We start from the raw sequence: 17,805 nt of genomic DNA, 5'->3' as shown, positions 1-17,805 counted from the left end.
AACCACGTTTACTCTTAAAAGAATAATTAATTGTTCATTCTTATTATGTTAATCAGAAATGCTAATAACTGTATAATTAAGGAGTTGTGTGATGATTGTTTAGATAAGAAAGCTCAACAGTTGATGAGATGCCTTCAATTGCAGGTCTCTTAGAAACACAGATGCTTTCTAATGTTTCCATGGCCATTTTATTTTGGGTTGATGAACCAGCTCTACCACCTGTTGCCCAGACCCTGAGAAGCCCTTCTGTTTGCTGATCAAATATTCCTTTCTTAAATCTGCTTCCCATCTGTGTGCATGTCAAATTTGCATAAATCACACACAATTCTTATTCAGGAATCAACAGTAACAACAACAAACCCAGTGTAATCCCACTAGTGGGGTCTGAGGAGGGTAGAGTGTATGCAGACCTTACCCCTATCTTAAAAAGATAGAGAGACTGTTTTCGGAAGACCCTCGTCATCATTGTAAATTATATATATATATCCTTAGAGACATGGTGTAGAACTCTTTACCTGTGTGACAAGAGCATATAAGGGCAAAGTACTGTAACTGCAAAGAACTTGAACAATCACCCTGACACACAACAAAATGTACATGGTTACTTTTTAGCCAAAAGCTAACTAGTGTTTCTTGAAAATGAAAAAAAGACTATGGGATCTGAGGGGTTTACCCAATAACAAGTCTTGGAATGATGAAACCCAACTCTTCCATGATACATGATTTGAATCCATAAGTGCACTGGAGAATTGTCAATAACATGGTTTCATATTAGAGCACTCAACTAGGGTGAGAAAAGAAAAAAAGTGATTGAAGTTAAACTTAGAAAAAGAAGTGAACTTACCCAAATCCAGACGAAGAATGCAATTTCAAAGGAGTTTTGGAACAAAATGAAGTGAATGAGGTAAAGGACAAGAGTTGGACTGTGAAACCAAAACAATTCATCAGAAGGTCTAACTGGTGTGGTTTCATCCACTACTGACGACCTCTCTGCAACTTCTTGAGCCAATTCTGTTATTATGTGTTCCAATTTTGTTCCCACTAGTAGTAATAGCTGCACAAATTTTTTCACGTGTCATAATATGTATTGTTAAATAAAGTAACTTGACAATGAGGATCCATCCCAACTTGCTCGAGATTGAACCATAATTATATGACATGTGTCTCTTTTTGGAGTCTCTCAATACTCTTGTTTATCATAATTATCTTATCGTTAATTGTATAACTTGAAGTAAACTTTAATTAGCACTCAGCTTTTCACATTTAAAACAAAAGAAGTCAGATTTCAATGGACTTGTAATTCAGTGGCATATTTCTTTAAAGTCTAAGTTTGAAATTGAATATGATTTAAGTTTTACCCAAAATGGCTTCTTTTATTCTTTTCTTTTCTTTTTGAGTTCTTGGCATTAAAAAGGGGGTGGGGAAGAAAAGATTAGTCACTTACAACCAGGGGTAAAAATGATAGCCAAAAGTAGGTGTGCCATCCTGCAAATTTGAACCATACATTAATAGGAGACTTTCATTGTTCAAAGTGAAATACATAAATCCAGAAATGGGAAGAAAATAAAAAAGCAAGATTAGTACAATTAAGATTCATAAACTAGGATAGAAAAATACCTGCAATGTTCATTAACAAAAAGAGAACGACAAAAAGCCACAAGTACCAACTGTTCAAGATCATTTTCCAACATTTAGCGTGATTATACATAATTGAATCTAAATAATCAAGTTATTATCCTAGCTATAATTAGTATATGTATGCTAATTTACCTGATTCCGACAATCTTTTTGAAATCATGCTCTAGTGTCCGCATCATATATTTGTGAAAATCAAATTTAAGGTTGGTTGGACAATGTTCCTATATACATAAACGAATGTATTGTAGTTAAAAAACTGTAGTTCCAATAAAAACATAGAATTGACACAAAGGAATAATAAATGAAAGATAATGGAAAGAATTACTGCTTACTCTGATAAATGCAGACCGCAAGACAATATAGTCTGACTTGGTTACTGAACCATAAAATTGTTTGAAAAATGCCACCTATTTATATACACATGAAAAATGTTAATTCTCGTACCAAGAAAAAAATAAAAGAAAAGTTTTATATCTTACTGTTCCACATTTTTCTCTTAAGAATATCTGTTTCAAGGAATATTTTTTAGATAATAAATCATTTTTTCCTGAAAAACAGTTTCTGACATTATTATTATTATTATTATTATCAATATTTAATAGCTTATTTTCTATATAATATTCTTCACTCTCCAACCAACCAAATACTGATCATTTTTCAAAACAAAGAAAAACAATTTCTGAAAGATGTTTTCAGTCATTCCAAATACGCCAGGTCGATTAACTTACCGTCCAACTCACGACAGTGTATTTCCTCCAACGTCTACCAGCTCTATCCATGAATGATTTAAGATGGAGAATATGCACTACACATAGAGGAGATATCATGGTAATATAATTTATTAAAATTCCTATATTGACTTCAGAAAAATCGTAGACTTGTCGAAATTTGGAAAAAGGAATATAAACAAATACCAAATAATAACCAACATAAAGTTTACCATGGTGTGGCCTTGGTTCCCTTTGAATTGAGTGCTCCCAATGTCCCCATTGACGTTGTATCTATTTTATTTAAAGAAGGAGGTGTTAAGTGGTAAATTTTACATTACGCAAGAAAAATGTTACAAATTACAAGTAAATAAAAGGTCAACACTAACGTAAAGTCATGATATTAATGAGACAATATAAGCTAATTTATAAGCTTTTGAATAATATTAATTATTATGCTGCATAATATATCCTTTTTCTACTTTCAATGTGATATTTGCTCAAAATGTTCCCTTCCAGAAATTATTTGAGAAGAAATTAAAGAAGGTTCTAATTTTCTTTCAAAAAGATTTAAAGGACACCTACCTTAGCAACTCCAAGAGCCATGGTCGTGGCACAAAAGACCACATGTGTGAGTGCCAACACAAATATGAAAATGTGCAGTTGATGCAATGCCTCCAACGATAAAAGTGGAACTTGTCCCTACACCAAAATTAAAGATCAATAAGATACTTAAAATAATTAATGTGGATCGCACTCTATATATATGTATACAAATTGACTTAATTTGAATCGCGCAAAGTACTATCTAAGAAATTATTTTAGCAATGCAACAACATATACCTTATGACGGCTACAATGGTCTACACCGTTACCTCCGGCTAAAAGGTGTCGCCCAGTTGTTGCAGTGAGATGATTAGAAGTACCAGATTCTTTCAGCGTACATGGAAGCATTATTATGGATATATTTTCAGGAATGCATAGTTGGCTTACTAGCCCTTGGAACACCGTCAATAGTAAGGAAATAAATCCCAAAAGCATCAATTCTGGAAAATTCAACAGCCAAAAATTTACCAAAAAAAAGAAGAGGAATTATGAATTGATAGTCTGGATTTCCTCAAAATATTGTAACGAAAATGCAAGTGTCAAACCTTCTTTTAATTTCTGCAGGGCCTCAAATAATGCATCTTGTTTCTTGTCCCGGAAGAACTGTGTTATGCAACATGATATCATTAAAACAATAATACAAGACGAAACCTTTCCAAAAATATATTAATAAAGCAATACCTTTCCAAGACGATGAAGGCCACGTTCGGCAATAAGGGAAATAAGAACAATGACGAAACAGACGACGGCGATCACCCATGTCGGTGTATACTCCAGCGACCGTGACTCTTCTTCCGCCATTTTTATTAATTACTAAAGCTTAATTAATACACGCATGCCCACTTGATCTGCAAATTCCAGAACCATTCATTGTATATATATAAAAGGAAAAAGTAGAGAAACAGCTGCCATGTCTGAAGCTAAGGCAAAGCATAAGTGTGAGAGAGGGAAAAGTATGTAAGGGTGCGCAAGCAAAGAACAAATGTTTACATAGCGCTATCACTGTGCTTGTGAGAGTTTTCCAATTAAAAAAGACTTGGTATTTGATTAATTAATTAAGTTTCTTTGAAAATTTAAAGAGAAAAGTCTCATCAGAAATATGTTTTTGTTATTTAGATATTTTTGGGATACTCTCAAAAAATAACTTCCACTAGCCGTATTACTTCAAAAGTACATTATATTGTCCAAATGACACCTTTGTTTTGCTTAAAACAAAAGGCTTAAGGTACTACTCCCGTCATCTCATTTTTGGAGCTTTGGGATGCTATATCTTGTAAAGGTAGATTTTAGAAAGACTGACATCTTTGGATTGAAACATTCTCAAGATTTGGCATCACACAAAATTCTTGTCGATGGGTTCCCTTTAGACTCGCACACCTTTATAGAGCAGTGACAAATAATTGTATGTGAAGACAATTGCTTTCGCTACGGTTCCTTGACCAAGTCACTGCGTATGAGTCGCCGGATCATTCTTCAACAGGAACGCGGCCAGAGTGACCACCTAAGTTAGTGATGCTTTCTGCTACTGGACTTTCGCCATCTGAGGTGTAGCATTCGGACCGCTTCACCTAGCTGCACGACGCTTCTATTGCTCTCCCACAACCTCGTTTTCACGATTTAGGCAGCTCCCATTTCGCCTCCTGCTACTATAAGAATGGCATTTGCTTTCTTTTTCTCTGGCTACTAAGATCTTTCAGTTCGCCTTGTTTTCTCTTGCCTGCCTATGGAGCAGCAACAGTTCGAAAGATTACCCTATTCAGAAATCTTAGGATCTATGTTATTTTTAAATTCTCTGAAACATTAATTTCGTACTATGTGTGAGTGATAGCATTTGCTTCAAGACTTACTAATCATGGTCTAGCCTAAGCTATCCTTTAGGAACGTTTATGAGAGACGAAGGGGAAGTCAAAGGGTGAAAATGAAGGGGTAAATAGATTTGGGCAATTTATTTTCACATATATATGTATACATAGTGAAATAGTTTGTAAAAAGAATCCAAAGAAACATGCATATGTTTTAAACGTTACATCTTCACACCCTCAAACAAGGTAGCATAATCAAAGAGTTCGTATCATTGGGTTACAAATATGTTTTTAGTTTTATGACCCTATTTTTTTTTTACACATGAGAGATTTACTTTTACACATAAGAAATCTGTATTTCATACATAAGAGATGTAAAAATATCATTTTCTTAAATTATAAATTGTAAAAGGATATGATGTGCAAATAACACATATTTTATATGTCCTACAACAGCCCAGTTAATTAAAGGAATACTTCCTTATCAAAGGACTGCAACCAGGGAAATTCGAGGAGATTTGCTAACCCAAGCTCCTAAAAATATTCAAAACAAAGCAAAGGATCTACTACAAAAACAATAGAAATATAAGTCAAAAAGGTAAACTTATCGAGTAATACTAACAAAATTTACAAACAACTAGAAGAAAAGTAAAATAATTAACTTAAAAAGTTAGCTACTATTCAAACGTTCTGAACATTCAAATAATATTTACGATGTGATTGATACGAAGGGAAATAATTTCATAGAAAAGAATTCTTAGAAAATATTATTTTAGTGTCTATATATATGGGAGATGGACGCGAGCGCATAACATCATAAGTATCAGCACTATATAGACATTATCAGATGCAAGAAAACGTATAATAATCGGGCCAACAAGAGCAATTGCCTATAAAGCCGTGATAACAATCTTTTGATAAAATATGAAATTACTAATCTCTTGGTTGGATTTTGCGTCAATATAAGCCTAGAACCAATCATAACTTCACTATTATTTTTATATCACATTCATGTGAAATAATGACCCCAACATCTCTCTTAATTCAAAGTTCTTTAAGAATACCATAATTAAAATTGAAAATAGAAGTTCCACTTTTGTAGCTCTTCTATAAGAGAGCGGGACTTTTTCGGGTTCTATTATTTTCTTTTAAGTTTATTTTGGAACACCTATATTAGGATTTCTGCACTTCTTTCTATTTTGAGACGAACTCGAGTTCCACCAATCCCTCTCTATCCCGTTTGAGGTCTTATAAACTATCCAAACTTGTTTATTATAAATTCAAATATATATATTTTATTATAATCAGTGTATCCTTTTTTTTTTATAAATTTAATGAATCTATCTATCCAAGAATACATCTACTAAATAATCCGATTATTATTTATTTATTTATGCAAATTTTTTACGGAGAGCACAGTTAAACGGTTGATTTTTCTTTTTCAAAAATAACACTCGCTGTCCATCTTCATCTCCTTTCTCGCTCGCCGGTCCAAGGCGCCTTTTAATCCGCCCTTTCTAAACCCATAGTTAACCATTTTCACTGAACCGGCCAAACACTCCAGCAACCACCAGAACCCGCCGGAAAAGATCCCATCTGAAATTGGGAAGACAGACACTTAGAGAGAAAGCGCGATTTAGTTCCTTGCAGCACCAAAAAGCAAAAAATACATGTATTTATAATCGGATCCATTTCTTAGCTGCTTGCATTTTCATAAAGTATTGATAAAAATGCTGCGCCTAAGGGCATTTCGTCCGACTAATGACAAGATCGTGAAGATTCATATGCATCCGACGCATCCTTGGCTCGTCACCGCTGATGCATCCGATCACGTCTCCGTTTGGAATTGGGAGCACCGCCAGGTTTGTCTTTTCGTCAAAAAATTTCGGTATTATGCTTTCTGTTTGTTGGATTAACAAATAATAGCAAATTGTGTTGCTAGATTATTTATGAACTGAAACCTGGTGGTGTTGATGAGCGGCGTTTGGTTGGTGCTAAACTGGAGAAGCTTGCCGAGGGTGAATCAGGTAGGTCTGCGTGCTTATTAATTTATGTTAATTATTGTTAAATTGGCATTTCAGTAACATTAGCAACATCTATTACTATGCCTCAGTCGCAGACTACTGGGAGTCGGGTATATGTATCATCTTAAATTGAAATTTAGGTGGAATTTAGATTGATGTTAATGTTGTATGCAGAGCCTAGAGGGAAACCTACAGAAGCCATACGAGGTGGGAGGTAATTGATCCTCACCTTAGACTTCCATATTTTTACAGTTTCTTTAGTGTCTTTGTTGAATCTTAGTATGCCACTCTGGTGCATGGCTCAAGTGTAAAGCAGGTTAGCTTTTACGATGATGATGTACGCTTTTGGCAACTCTGGCGTAATCAGTCTTCTGCTGCTGAGTCCCCAGCAGCTGCTGGTCATGTCACTTCAACTTTTACTTCTCCTGCTGCATCAACCAAAGGGCGCCATTTTCTTGTTATTTGTTGTGAAAACAAAGCTATCTTCTTAGACTTGGTGACAATGCGTGGCCGCGATGTACCAAAGCAGGAGCTTGACAACAAATCACTTCTATGGCAAGTCTTAAATCTGTCAATATCTTTTTTGTGTTTTCTAATTTTTTGGACTATTTTTGTTCTTAACGAATTAAATCTTTTTGAATCTACCTAAAAGCTAAACTATCTTGCTGCACTATTTTTTAAGACTACCATTTCCCTAGGAAATTAAGTTTTCTATGCCACTATTTGATAGAATCAGCGTTGCCAACTACCACCCAAGTTAGAGCATCTCATGTTTGTCCCACTTAATCAACACTTCACTAAGTGTGCTTGCTATTTCTGACTGCTTTTACTCATTACAACAACCACTCTTCATTCCTTCTCTCCAGTAGACTCCTTTTGTAGTCTGGAAAAAGTAGATTTTTGGGACCAGCATCCAGACGATGCAAAAGCAATACAAAAACAGGGGGATCCTGTACACTCCTTTCACTCCTATCTAAAATTCAAGTGAGCTTACAAAATCCAAAAACATTAGAGCATTATTTACATTATAATGGTTACACCAAACAAAAGGATTCAATAAGCATCTTGTCATCGATACATGAATTGGAATTGAGACTCCATCAAAACACCTCAGGTTCCTTTCCTTCCAAATGCTCCAATGCAACAAGATGGAACCACTTGCCATGTATTTCTGATGGATTTCCCAATTTTCCCCAGCTAATAAATGCTTCCTTCAGCCTCACTGGTAGTAACCAGTGTACTCCCAAAATGCAGAAAAACGTGTCTCACATGTTCTTTGTTACAGGACAATGCAAAAACAGATGATCTATGTTCTCATTCTTTGTCAAGCATAAGTAGCACCTGTTTCAGATTGCTATACCTCTTTTTGTTAAATTGTCTAGAGTTAAATAAACCCCCAAATTGCCAACCAGCTAGAGATGCCACTTTTCGTTCCTCTCCACTAGACTTTATATATTGAAGTGAGGAAAAGTCTCAACAACAGTTGGGAAACCGAAAGTGAGAAAAATTACTATGTTTAACAAGATCTAAGTTGAATTAGGCAGATATGTCTTCAACACTTCGTTTTGTTTAGGCTAAATGAGATTACGAAATCGTGAGTTGGAAAGAACCTTTCGAGATGACAATGGAGATAACTAAATCATATATCAATGACTTATCACACAATCACAGTGCAACCAGAGGGGGGTGAACATGATGTAAACTGGATTTTAATGGGGTGTATTGACTTGGTACAAGGAAAGACGGAAAATTCTATAGGAAGAGCCGTCTACGTAAAGAGGGCTTTGGGATTGTTCATAGGTGATTGGTAGAGATTTTTTAATGTTAAATTTACCAAATTCATAAAAGAGTTTGTGGAGATGACACCAGACCTGTCTTTAGTTGATTTGCCTCTTCATGGGACCAATTTACTTGGTTTAGAGACAATTCTGGCAATAGAGCTTCAAGAATTGAGTCAATAACGATGACTGGGACGAAACATTCAAGTACATGAAACAGAGAGTTCTTCCCAGAACCATCTCAGATCATTGCCCAATTTTGTTGAAATGCGGAGTGGGATAAATCGAGAATGACTTCAAATTTGATAATATGTGGCTGGATGTCAAGGGTTCATTGAATTGGTTGAAAATGGTAGAATTCCCACCAGTTGAATGGCAGACCAGATGTTAGAATTGCTAAGGAGCCAAGATTGCTAAAAAAGGATGACTAATTATATAAATGATAGAGTTTATTGGTTTTTGGTTTGAGCTAAAATGGATACTTACTTCTTTTTCATACTGGTGTTTGGTCTTCTTGCTTACAAAAGTTGTTTTCTGGGTCAGGGAAAGTTGAAAGATCATATCTGATTATCTTAATTTGCTTGTTCTTTTGAATCACTTGCAGTATGGTGTTCCTCTCTAAAACAACTGCTGCTGATGGCCCTCTTGTGGCTTTTGGAGGATCAGATGGTGTAATTAGAGTTCTTTCAATGATAACATGGAAGGTCTCATTTTAGGATATATGGAAAGTCTTTCTGATATTGTTCCATTCATTGTCAAAATGAGTAGATGAATAAGACTTCTTCTGCAGCTTGCACGAAGATACACAGGAGGTCATAAGGGAGCAATTTCTTGTTTGATGAATTTCATGGCTGCTTCTGGCGAGGTACTTGTTATGCTTCCAGTGGATGCTTAGATCCCTTTTATCACCTTACACTATGTAGTGGACTTGAAATTTTGATCTAGAACCTAGTATCTCCATGTATAATTCTAGAGATAGATTGTGTTTGAAAAATCTCTCCTTGATTTATGCTTGGCTAAGGCGATGAACATGACTTGGTTAAAGTTTGAAAAAAGAGAGTATTTGAATTTGAAGTTGAAAAAAAGTTGAAGTTTGTGAGTTGAAACTTGAAATACTGTTGAACGTGTTTTTCAAACTTAAAATTCTCTATTTCAAGTTTGAAGTTGAAATAATGGACCAGATTGTTAAAAAAAAAAAAACTTACTTCAAATATTTGAAATATTATCTATGGCCAAGCGGTTAGTGCTGCTGCCTGGAAGCAGCAAATTTTGGGTTAATCTGGTTTCCTTTTTTGATGTGCTTGACATTTTCCTCTTCTCTCTTCTTGAAGAAGGTGAGATGTGTTTTTCGAGAAAGAGATGGTACCATATTATGCCAAGATATGGTGCATCTTTGCAGCTTTCGTATAAGCTAAACCTGCAATTTGTTTGAAATTGATCTTCTGTGTGCAGAGGAATCAGCCAGTAAAGATTTTGAAGCACTTCTCTTTTAGATTTTGAAGGCTTGTTAGAGCCTCAGAAAATAATAATAGATCTTGATTGTGAAAAGTATGTTTTCCAGTTTGTATGATTAAACACAGAGAGCTTAAAGAGGATTTTCAACCTACAATGTAGCTGTACTTCAACTTAAAGAATGGTGTCCTCTCTCTAACAGTTTAAACTTTTTTTTTGATAAGGAACAACTTAAACTTTAGATGTGGTGGTTCACACAATTCCATAGAAGGCGAACTTAGGTTCTTCTGAAGTATTTCTTGCCTCAGCAATTCATTTACTGTTGGATAGAAAAATCTTAAATGAAGCATATAATTTGTTAGGACAATGTCGGTTTCTCTGTTAGAGAGAAGTAAGGGGAAAAAGGGAAACATCTATCTGAGGTTCTTCGCTTGCGTGGTTGTGTACCTAGTTCACTTTGTATTTATACATTGTTAAATGAAACTGGATTACAGAAGTATATATGCTTGTTGTCCATCCATTCCCCATCTGAATGTCCCTTGTCTTTCCCTCTCAATATGTAAACTGAGAAAAAGAAATTGAAGTTCCGTAAAAGAAAATGAATTGTTGTAATGAAGAACATGGACATTTTACTCGGAGATTTTTTACTTTAAACAGAACTGCTGAAAGTGACAATTCTGTGTTCTTATATAATTTACATTAAAAAAATTGACTAGGTTCACCTGACAGAAACTGTTATACTTTTAATATTTTTTCTGTTTGATATCTCATTGCCATTTTCTTTGCTATCATGTGTATGCAGTCTCTTTTAGTTTCTGGTGGTAGTGATGGATTGCTTGTACTTTGGAGTGCAGACAACGCTCTTGATTCGAGAGAGCTTGTTCCTAAGCTCAGCTTAAAAGTATCTTCTTATTCCTTCAGTTTTATCTCCTTTTAAATTTCTATTACAACTTAATTTCACACTAGTAAGATTTTCATTTGCCGTTGCTAAAAGCAAAAATGAGAACGATTAAGCCCATGGAATGCATCTGGAAAATCACCGATAGATGAAATTTGATAGAACTGCAAGTCCTTAACTGCTTCTATCAAATCCTTGAAGCTTTTCTTCACCTTCCAATGTTATATTTTATAGGCTCATGATGGTGGGGTTGTTGCTATAGAGCTCTCTAGAGTGATCGGTAATGCACCACAGCTCATTACTATTGGTGCTGATAAAACATTAGCAATCTGGGACACTGTTTCCTTTAAGGTATTGTGCAAGATCTCTTTGATTTGTAGCTTTACTACGTGGGGATATATTCTGATAATAATAATTTCAACCCAATTGTAGGAACTGCGTCGAATAAAACCTGTTCCAAAACTAGCTTGTCACAGTGTAGCGTCGTGGTGCCATCCACGGGCTCCCAACCTCGATATCTTGACCTGTGTCAAAGATTCCCATATATGGTAGGCTTACTTCACATGCCTCCCTTGGTTGGAACATTATTAACACTGCTTAAAGTTTTCCCTCTTCGGACAGAACGTGATATTCTGTTGCAACTTTGCAGGGCAATCGAGCATCCTACCTATTCTGCTCTTACAAGGCCATTGTGTGAACTTTCTGCACTAGTTCCTCCACAATTACTTGCTTCTCACAAGAAGCTGAAGGTGAAACTACTTTAGATAAATAACGTTGTTTATTTTAATGTTCTCCTTGCTGTATATCTTGTCTTTCAAATTCGACCTATTTTTCCTTATGCAACTTCTTAGGTTTAGGAAGATTGATTATTTGAAATGTTAAATCTACATTATGATGGCTGGAAAAATGAATAACCTTTAAGAGTTTAGTGTTTTAAGACAAGCAAAGCCTTCGTGTATCAAGTCTGGCAATTGCAATGGGAAAGTAATTTTTATAGTAGTTTCCTTTTTGTAAGAAGAATTTCCACTAGTTTCTTCTGCTAGATAATTTTGAGGATTGTTTACGCACTCTATCATATCGTATAGGGTTAAAATTCTACATTGAGAGGCATCTACTTTTTTGACTTTTTGAAGATGAATTGACTAATCTTTTTCATGTTTTCTCTCTGGTCTTTTAGGTTTATTCTATGGTTGCACACCCTTTACAGCCACACCTTGTAGCTACTGGAACCAATATTGGCATTATTCTGTGTGAATTTGATCAGAAGTCTCTTCCTCCTGTAGCAGCACTGCCAACACCAACAGGAAGTCGCGAACATACTGCTGTCTATGTAGTTGAACGAGAATTGAAGCTGTTGCAATTTCAGCTATCCAACACCACTCCTCCAGCACTCGGAAGTAATGGCTCTTTGAGTGACACAGGAAGGTTTAGAGGAGAGATACCTGAACAACTCCATGTCAAACAAACCAAAAAGCATATTACTACTCCAGCTCCACATGATTCATACTCAGTTCTTTCTGTCAGCAGTTCTGGGAAGTAAGTGATTCACAGACGCTAGTGATACTCAATCCCCATATCAGGCTTAGTGTAGCAGGCGGCATTTAGTATCTTCAACATTGTCATGATTTGTCTTATTGCCTCATATTGTTAAAAGCCTCATCCATTATCTCTATTATGCCTTTTCTTCGGTTGTACCGGACAGTTTGTGAACTGTAATGTTTTGCAGGTATCTAGCAATCGTATGGCCTGATATTCCTTACTTCTCTATCTACAAGGTCAGCGATTGGTCAGTCGTTGATTCTGGAAGCGCAAGGCTGTTGGCTTGGGATACTTGTCGAGATAGGTTTGCTTTGTTGGAATCTGCACTCCCTCCTAGAATTCCCATTATTCCAAAAGGTTCATCTAGAAAAGCTAAGGAAGCTGCTGCAGCTGCAGCACAGGCAGCAGCTGCTGCTGCTTCTGCTGCTTCTTCTGCTACTGTTCAAGTTCGTATATTGCTGGATGACGGGACATCAAATGTATTAATGAAGTCAGTGGGAAGCCGAAGTGAGCCAGTTATTGGCTTGCATGGAGGGGCATTACTTGGTGTGGCCTATCGAACTTCTCGAAGGGTTAGCCCTGCTGCTGCTACAGCAATCTCAACAATTCAATCTATGCCGTTATCAGGCTTTGGAAGTAGTTCTGTGTCTTCATTTAGCACTATGGAAGACAGTTCACAAAAATCTGCAGCTGAAGCAGCACCACAGAACTTCCAATTATACAGCTGGGAAACATTTCAACCAGTGGGTGGTCTTCTTCCTCAACCAGATTGGACCGCGTGGGATCAAACAGTTGAGTATTGTGCTTTTGCTTATCCTCAGCACATTGTCATATGTTCCTTGCGTCCACAGTTTAGATACTTGGGGGATGTGGCAATTCCTTATGCGACTGGGGCAGTTTGGCAGCGAAGACAGTTATTTGTTGCTACACCAACTACCGTTGAGTGTGTTTTTGTGGATGCTGGGGTTGCGCCTATTGACATAGAAACAAAAAGAAGAAAAGAGGAAATGAAACTTAAAGAGGCACAGGCAAGAGCTGTTGCTGAACATGGAGAATTAGCATTGATAGCAGTCGACAATCCACAAACAAATCCACAAGAGAGGATAGCATTGAGAACCCCAATGTTACAAGTTGTGCGGTTGGCTTCTTTTCAGCATGCACCCTCTATTCCTCCATTTCTGTCATTGCCTAGACAGTCAAAAGTTGATGGTGATGCATCGAGTGTGCTCAAGGAGATGGAAGCTCGTAAAACTAATGAGGTGGCAGTTGGTGGTGGTGGGGTTGCAGTTGCTGTCACTCGTTTTCCCGCAGAGCAAACACGACCAGTTGGACCTCTTCTAATTGTAGGTGTTCGAGATGGTGTTCTTTGGCTAATTGATCGATATATGTGCGCTCATGCAATATCCCTCAGCCATCCTGGTATCCGTTGCCGATGTTTGGCAGCTTATGGAGATGCTGTTAGTGCAGTAAAATGGGCCAGTCGACTTGGCCGAGAACATCATGATGATCTAGCGCAATTTATGCTTGGGATGGGTTATGCTACTGAAGCACTTCATTTACCTGGAATATCCAAGAGGTTGGAGTTTGATCTGGCCCTGCAGAGCAATGATTTGAAAAGAGCACTTCAGTGCCTTCTAATAATGAGCAACAGCAGAGACATTGGGCAAGAAACTCTTGGATTGGATCTGAACGATCTTATGAACATGACAAAGAAGAAGGAAAATGTTGTTGAAGCTGTTCAAGGAGTCGTTAAATTTGCCAAGGAGTTTATGGATCTCATTGATGCTGCAGATGCTACAGCACAAGCTGATATTGCTCGTGAAGCTCTTAAAAGACTAGCAGCTGCTGGTTCCATAAAGGGAGCTCTACGAGGTCAAGAATTAAGAGGTGTTGCTTTACGGCTTGCAAATCATGGGGAGTTAACACGACTCAGTGTATGTCACTTGCTTTGTTTCTGCTTTTGTTTCCAACTGGTTTTGTTGACACAACTTGGAGTATGTCACCTGCTTCTTTTCTGCTTTTGTTTCAGATCCTCATATACGTAGAATTTTACGAACTGGCTCTTGGCTGCCTTTATACCTTTGCCATTGATAATAAACCTCCCCAAGTCTGGATTGACCATCTATGTTATCAGATTTAAATTGATTTGACCTTCGGATTAACCATTGATTTACATTTCTACATTATATTATTTTCCCATGCCTCTGGGTTTAAAGGAATAAAGGAAGTAGTCAAACTCTAAGGATACATTCAGTTTTTTCTGCTTCTAGTATATTTTGTCATCCCCCTTTACTCGACTCTACTAACATGATATGGGTTTTTTGTGAAATTTGAGATCGGCCGAATCAGCTGCATGTCAGGATTCAGAATAACTGATAAATCTTTTGCAGAACTTGGTAAACAATTTGATATCAGTTGGTGCGGGACGGGAGGCTGCATTTGCAGCTTCACTTTTGGGAGACAATGTACTTATGGAGAAAGCATGGCAGGAAACTGGGATGCTTGCTGAGGCTGTACTGCATGCACATGTAAAATTTCATTCTCTAAATGTTGGATTTCAGTCTATTGATTTAGTAGTTGTTATTAATGGTCTCATTATTTTCAGGCTCATGGGCGACCTTCATTGAGAACCTTGGTCCAGGCATGGAACAAAACGTTGCAGAAGGAGATGGAACACACTCCATCAACGAAAACTGATGCAGCAGCTGCATTTCTGGCCTCTCTCGAGGGACCTAAGCTCACAAGTTTGGCAGATGCTGCAAAGAAGCCACCAATTGAAATACTGCCACCCGGTATGGCATCTCTATATGGTCCTAATCCCGGTCAAGCCAAACCTCTTTTGGGGAAACAGGGCCTTCCACAACCTGGCAAACCACTACTTTTAGAAGGATCTAAAACGACAGCACCAATTGCTTCTGTTCCTGCTGGAAGTGATACAACTGCAACATCAGAATCAGGTGTTCCTCCTAAATCAGAAAATGGGGCTTCAACTACACCGGAATCAAGTAATCCACCTGTGGCGGACTCTGGTGCTGCACCTGCGACAGAAACTGGTGCGGCACCTGCGACAGAAACTGGTGCGGCACTTACGTCAGAAACTGGTGCTGCACCTGCTCTAGAAACTGGTGCTGCACCTGCTCCAGAAACTGGTGCCGCTTTTGCAGAATCAAGTACAACCCGAGCATCAAACTCAGATGCTTCTGTTGCAGCTGAATCAGTTGTTCCTGCTGCACCAGCATTGAATGAAAAACCTTCAGACAATCAGGCCTTGGTCTTATCAACGTCAGCTGTTGTAGAACCAACCACAACAGGTGAAATTGTTCCATCGACTTCAACCACGAGTCAACCTCCTGCACTAGATAATAAGAAACCAAGTGTTCCTGGTGAACTTTTGATGATTGATTTTTCTTGACGTGCTCTTGTATTCTCACCTCCCCTCATGCAGATTCTCTACATATGAGCGGTACGGTTCCTTGCATTACATTTCTTATAATTGTGGAATAGAATCTCTTTACTCTTTCTATTCTTTTAAAGCACTATGCATGCTGCAGCCCGAAGCTGCGTGTTCATTGATAGGAATGTTATCTTAGGTGTTAGATCGGTTTTGTTGTATATTTGTTTGTCCCGTCTGTTCCTTATTCTTTGATTTGGTGAAATTTTGCCATTCACATTATTTTGTGCTCGTCTTCCTTGATTTTATAACCCTTTTTAAAAAAAATTCGACTATACCCCTAATTAATTTTTGCTCCGCCTTCCTTTTTTCTTTTTCCTGTTTCTTTTGATGGATGGAATTAATTTTGATTTGGTTCAAATTCTTAGGGGTAAACATGCTTGTGAGTTGTGACGCTTCGTTTTGGGGCTTGGCATGCTTCTTTAATCACTCTCTATTTCGTGGTATTCAATGTGATCTAAAGGCTTCGAATGTATCACTCATCAGTTTCCTTCTGAATGTGGTTTGTGATTCAAACCAGTCAGATAATAAAAAAAATTCTCATTTCATGCTTGATATACGGAAAAAAATGAAAAGGAAATAAGTTGGTGAGACCTCGTCAAAAATTCGTAAATCGGATGGAGAAGTTTCTACTTAGGTTCAGAACTAATCAACATTTTGGCCTTTTATCAAGTTTGACCAGTAGTTGTACCAAAAAGCAGCAGTAGGGCGAAGTTTCAAAATGGCCTTTGGCGTTCAATTCACATGGTATTTCTGAGTTCCAACTTCCAACTAACATTGCACTAATTGTTATTTCCTGCGCATATATTTTAAGTGCACATGAGAATAGACGTCAAACGTTGAATACTTGAACGCGAATAAGACTTTAATTTGAACCAAACAATCAAACTTTGATCCTAACATCATTGATTAGTAGGATTTGAAATTTATCTTGCACTAATTTAAGGTATTAATTTGTCCATGCGGGCTATTTTTTCTTTTTTCTTGTAACTACTTTAAATAAAGTTATATTGATAACAGTGATCTTATTTTCTTATTGAAGTAATTCAAATATCGTAGAATCAAATCTCTCAATTGTCTTTGGGCTATAAAATAAAAAGTAGATTTCTTGAAAATGATGAATGCTGATCCCATTTAGCTAACTCAATAAAGAAAAAATCCTTCTTTATAAAAATTCGTAAATGCTTTACTCTTATTTCTAAAGATCTCTGTGAGAATATCTTATGAAATTTATTGTTATTTCTGTGACCTAATACTAAAAACAAGCAAGTAATGCATAAATATTATTATCAAGATTTGGTAAGGATTTGTCAAATAAAACCTATTGAGAATTAAAAGATTTATCTCTTAAGGAATTTGGAATGAAGAGGTTGTCTCTATAGCTCAAGGAAAATTGATAACTACAGTTTAAAGTCCAAAAATAACTAATATTGAGTTGATATTTTACAATAGATAAGTTGTCATTTGTTAGAATAAATAAAAAATGAAGAAAAATAAATGATAAATTCATTTAGAATACACAATATTATCTTCTGCTATCTTATCCTTATTGTTTCAAGTACATATTTTTACCAATTTGATTTTAAATATTATACTTTAACTAAATTTTTTCTATTGCCTAATTGTTTTTAGTGCCAATTTTCTCCTTTATAAAAATAAATTTATGTACCCTAACGGGTCTTTTAATTTGCAAAAAGTTATATTGGGATAATGCGAAAATTATAACACGACAATTAAATAGTAGCAAAAATATTTATTGGATATACTTTCAATTGATAAATATGTGATTCATTGAATTCAAAATTATGGAGTATAATATAAAAAATATGTTTTATTTTTTCATATATAAACTTGGATAAAATTTTATTTTTAAATTTAACCTAGGTCTTCTTAAAAGATTTTGGAATTAG

At 36.4% G+C, this 17,805-nt stretch overlaps 2 protein-coding genes across 2 annotated transcripts; one reads left to right on the top strand and one right to left on the bottom strand.

Moving 5' to 3' along the window:
* Positions 1 to 7: 7 nt before the first annotated feature.
* On the bottom strand, positions 8 to 3,810 carry LOC107792902 (MLO-like protein 13). The gene is made up of 14 exons (XM_016615163.2): positions 3,633 to 3,810; positions 3,497 to 3,554; positions 3,189 to 3,391; positions 2,931 to 3,047; positions 2,579 to 2,639; positions 2,367 to 2,443; positions 1,971 to 2,045; positions 1,771 to 1,859; positions 1,618 to 1,667; positions 1,445 to 1,485; positions 845 to 1,054; positions 674 to 741; positions 516 to 576; positions 8 to 289 (listed from the first exon to the last, which is right to left on the bottom strand). Exons 1-14 carry the CDS (start codon positions 3,750 to 3,752, stop codon positions 77 to 79), a joined length of 1,443 nt encoding a protein of 480 aa, XP_016470649.1. The 5' UTR covers positions 3,753 to 3,810; the 3' UTR covers positions 8 to 76.
* A 2,358-nt stretch (positions 3,811 to 6,168) lies between these two features.
* LOC107792904 (uncharacterized) lies at positions 6,169 to 16,117 on the top strand. Its single transcript, XM_016615165.2, has 14 exons — positions 6,169 to 6,615; positions 6,696 to 6,780; positions 6,952 to 6,991; positions 7,084 to 7,332; positions 9,160 to 9,259; positions 9,346 to 9,420; positions 10,810 to 10,908; positions 11,140 to 11,256; positions 11,338 to 11,453; positions 11,555 to 11,654; positions 12,083 to 12,441; positions 12,632 to 14,378; positions 14,835 to 14,972; positions 15,050 to 16,117. Exons 1-14 carry the CDS (start codon positions 6,484 to 6,486, stop codon positions 15,854 to 15,856), a joined length of 4,164 nt encoding a protein of 1,387 aa, XP_016470651.2. The 5' UTR covers positions 6,169 to 6,483; the 3' UTR covers positions 15,857 to 16,117.
* The last annotated feature ends 1,688 nt before the right edge of the window (positions 16,118 to 17,805 follow it).

This window comes from Nicotiana tabacum, chromosome 19, assembly GCF_000715075.1.
Source record: "Nicotiana tabacum cultivar K326 chromosome 19, ASM71507v2, whole genome shotgun sequence".
Classification (NCBI taxonomy): domain Eukaryota; kingdom Viridiplantae; phylum Streptophyta; class Magnoliopsida; order Solanales; family Solanaceae; genus Nicotiana; species Nicotiana tabacum.
This window is presented reverse-complemented; position numbering and strand designations above follow the sequence as displayed.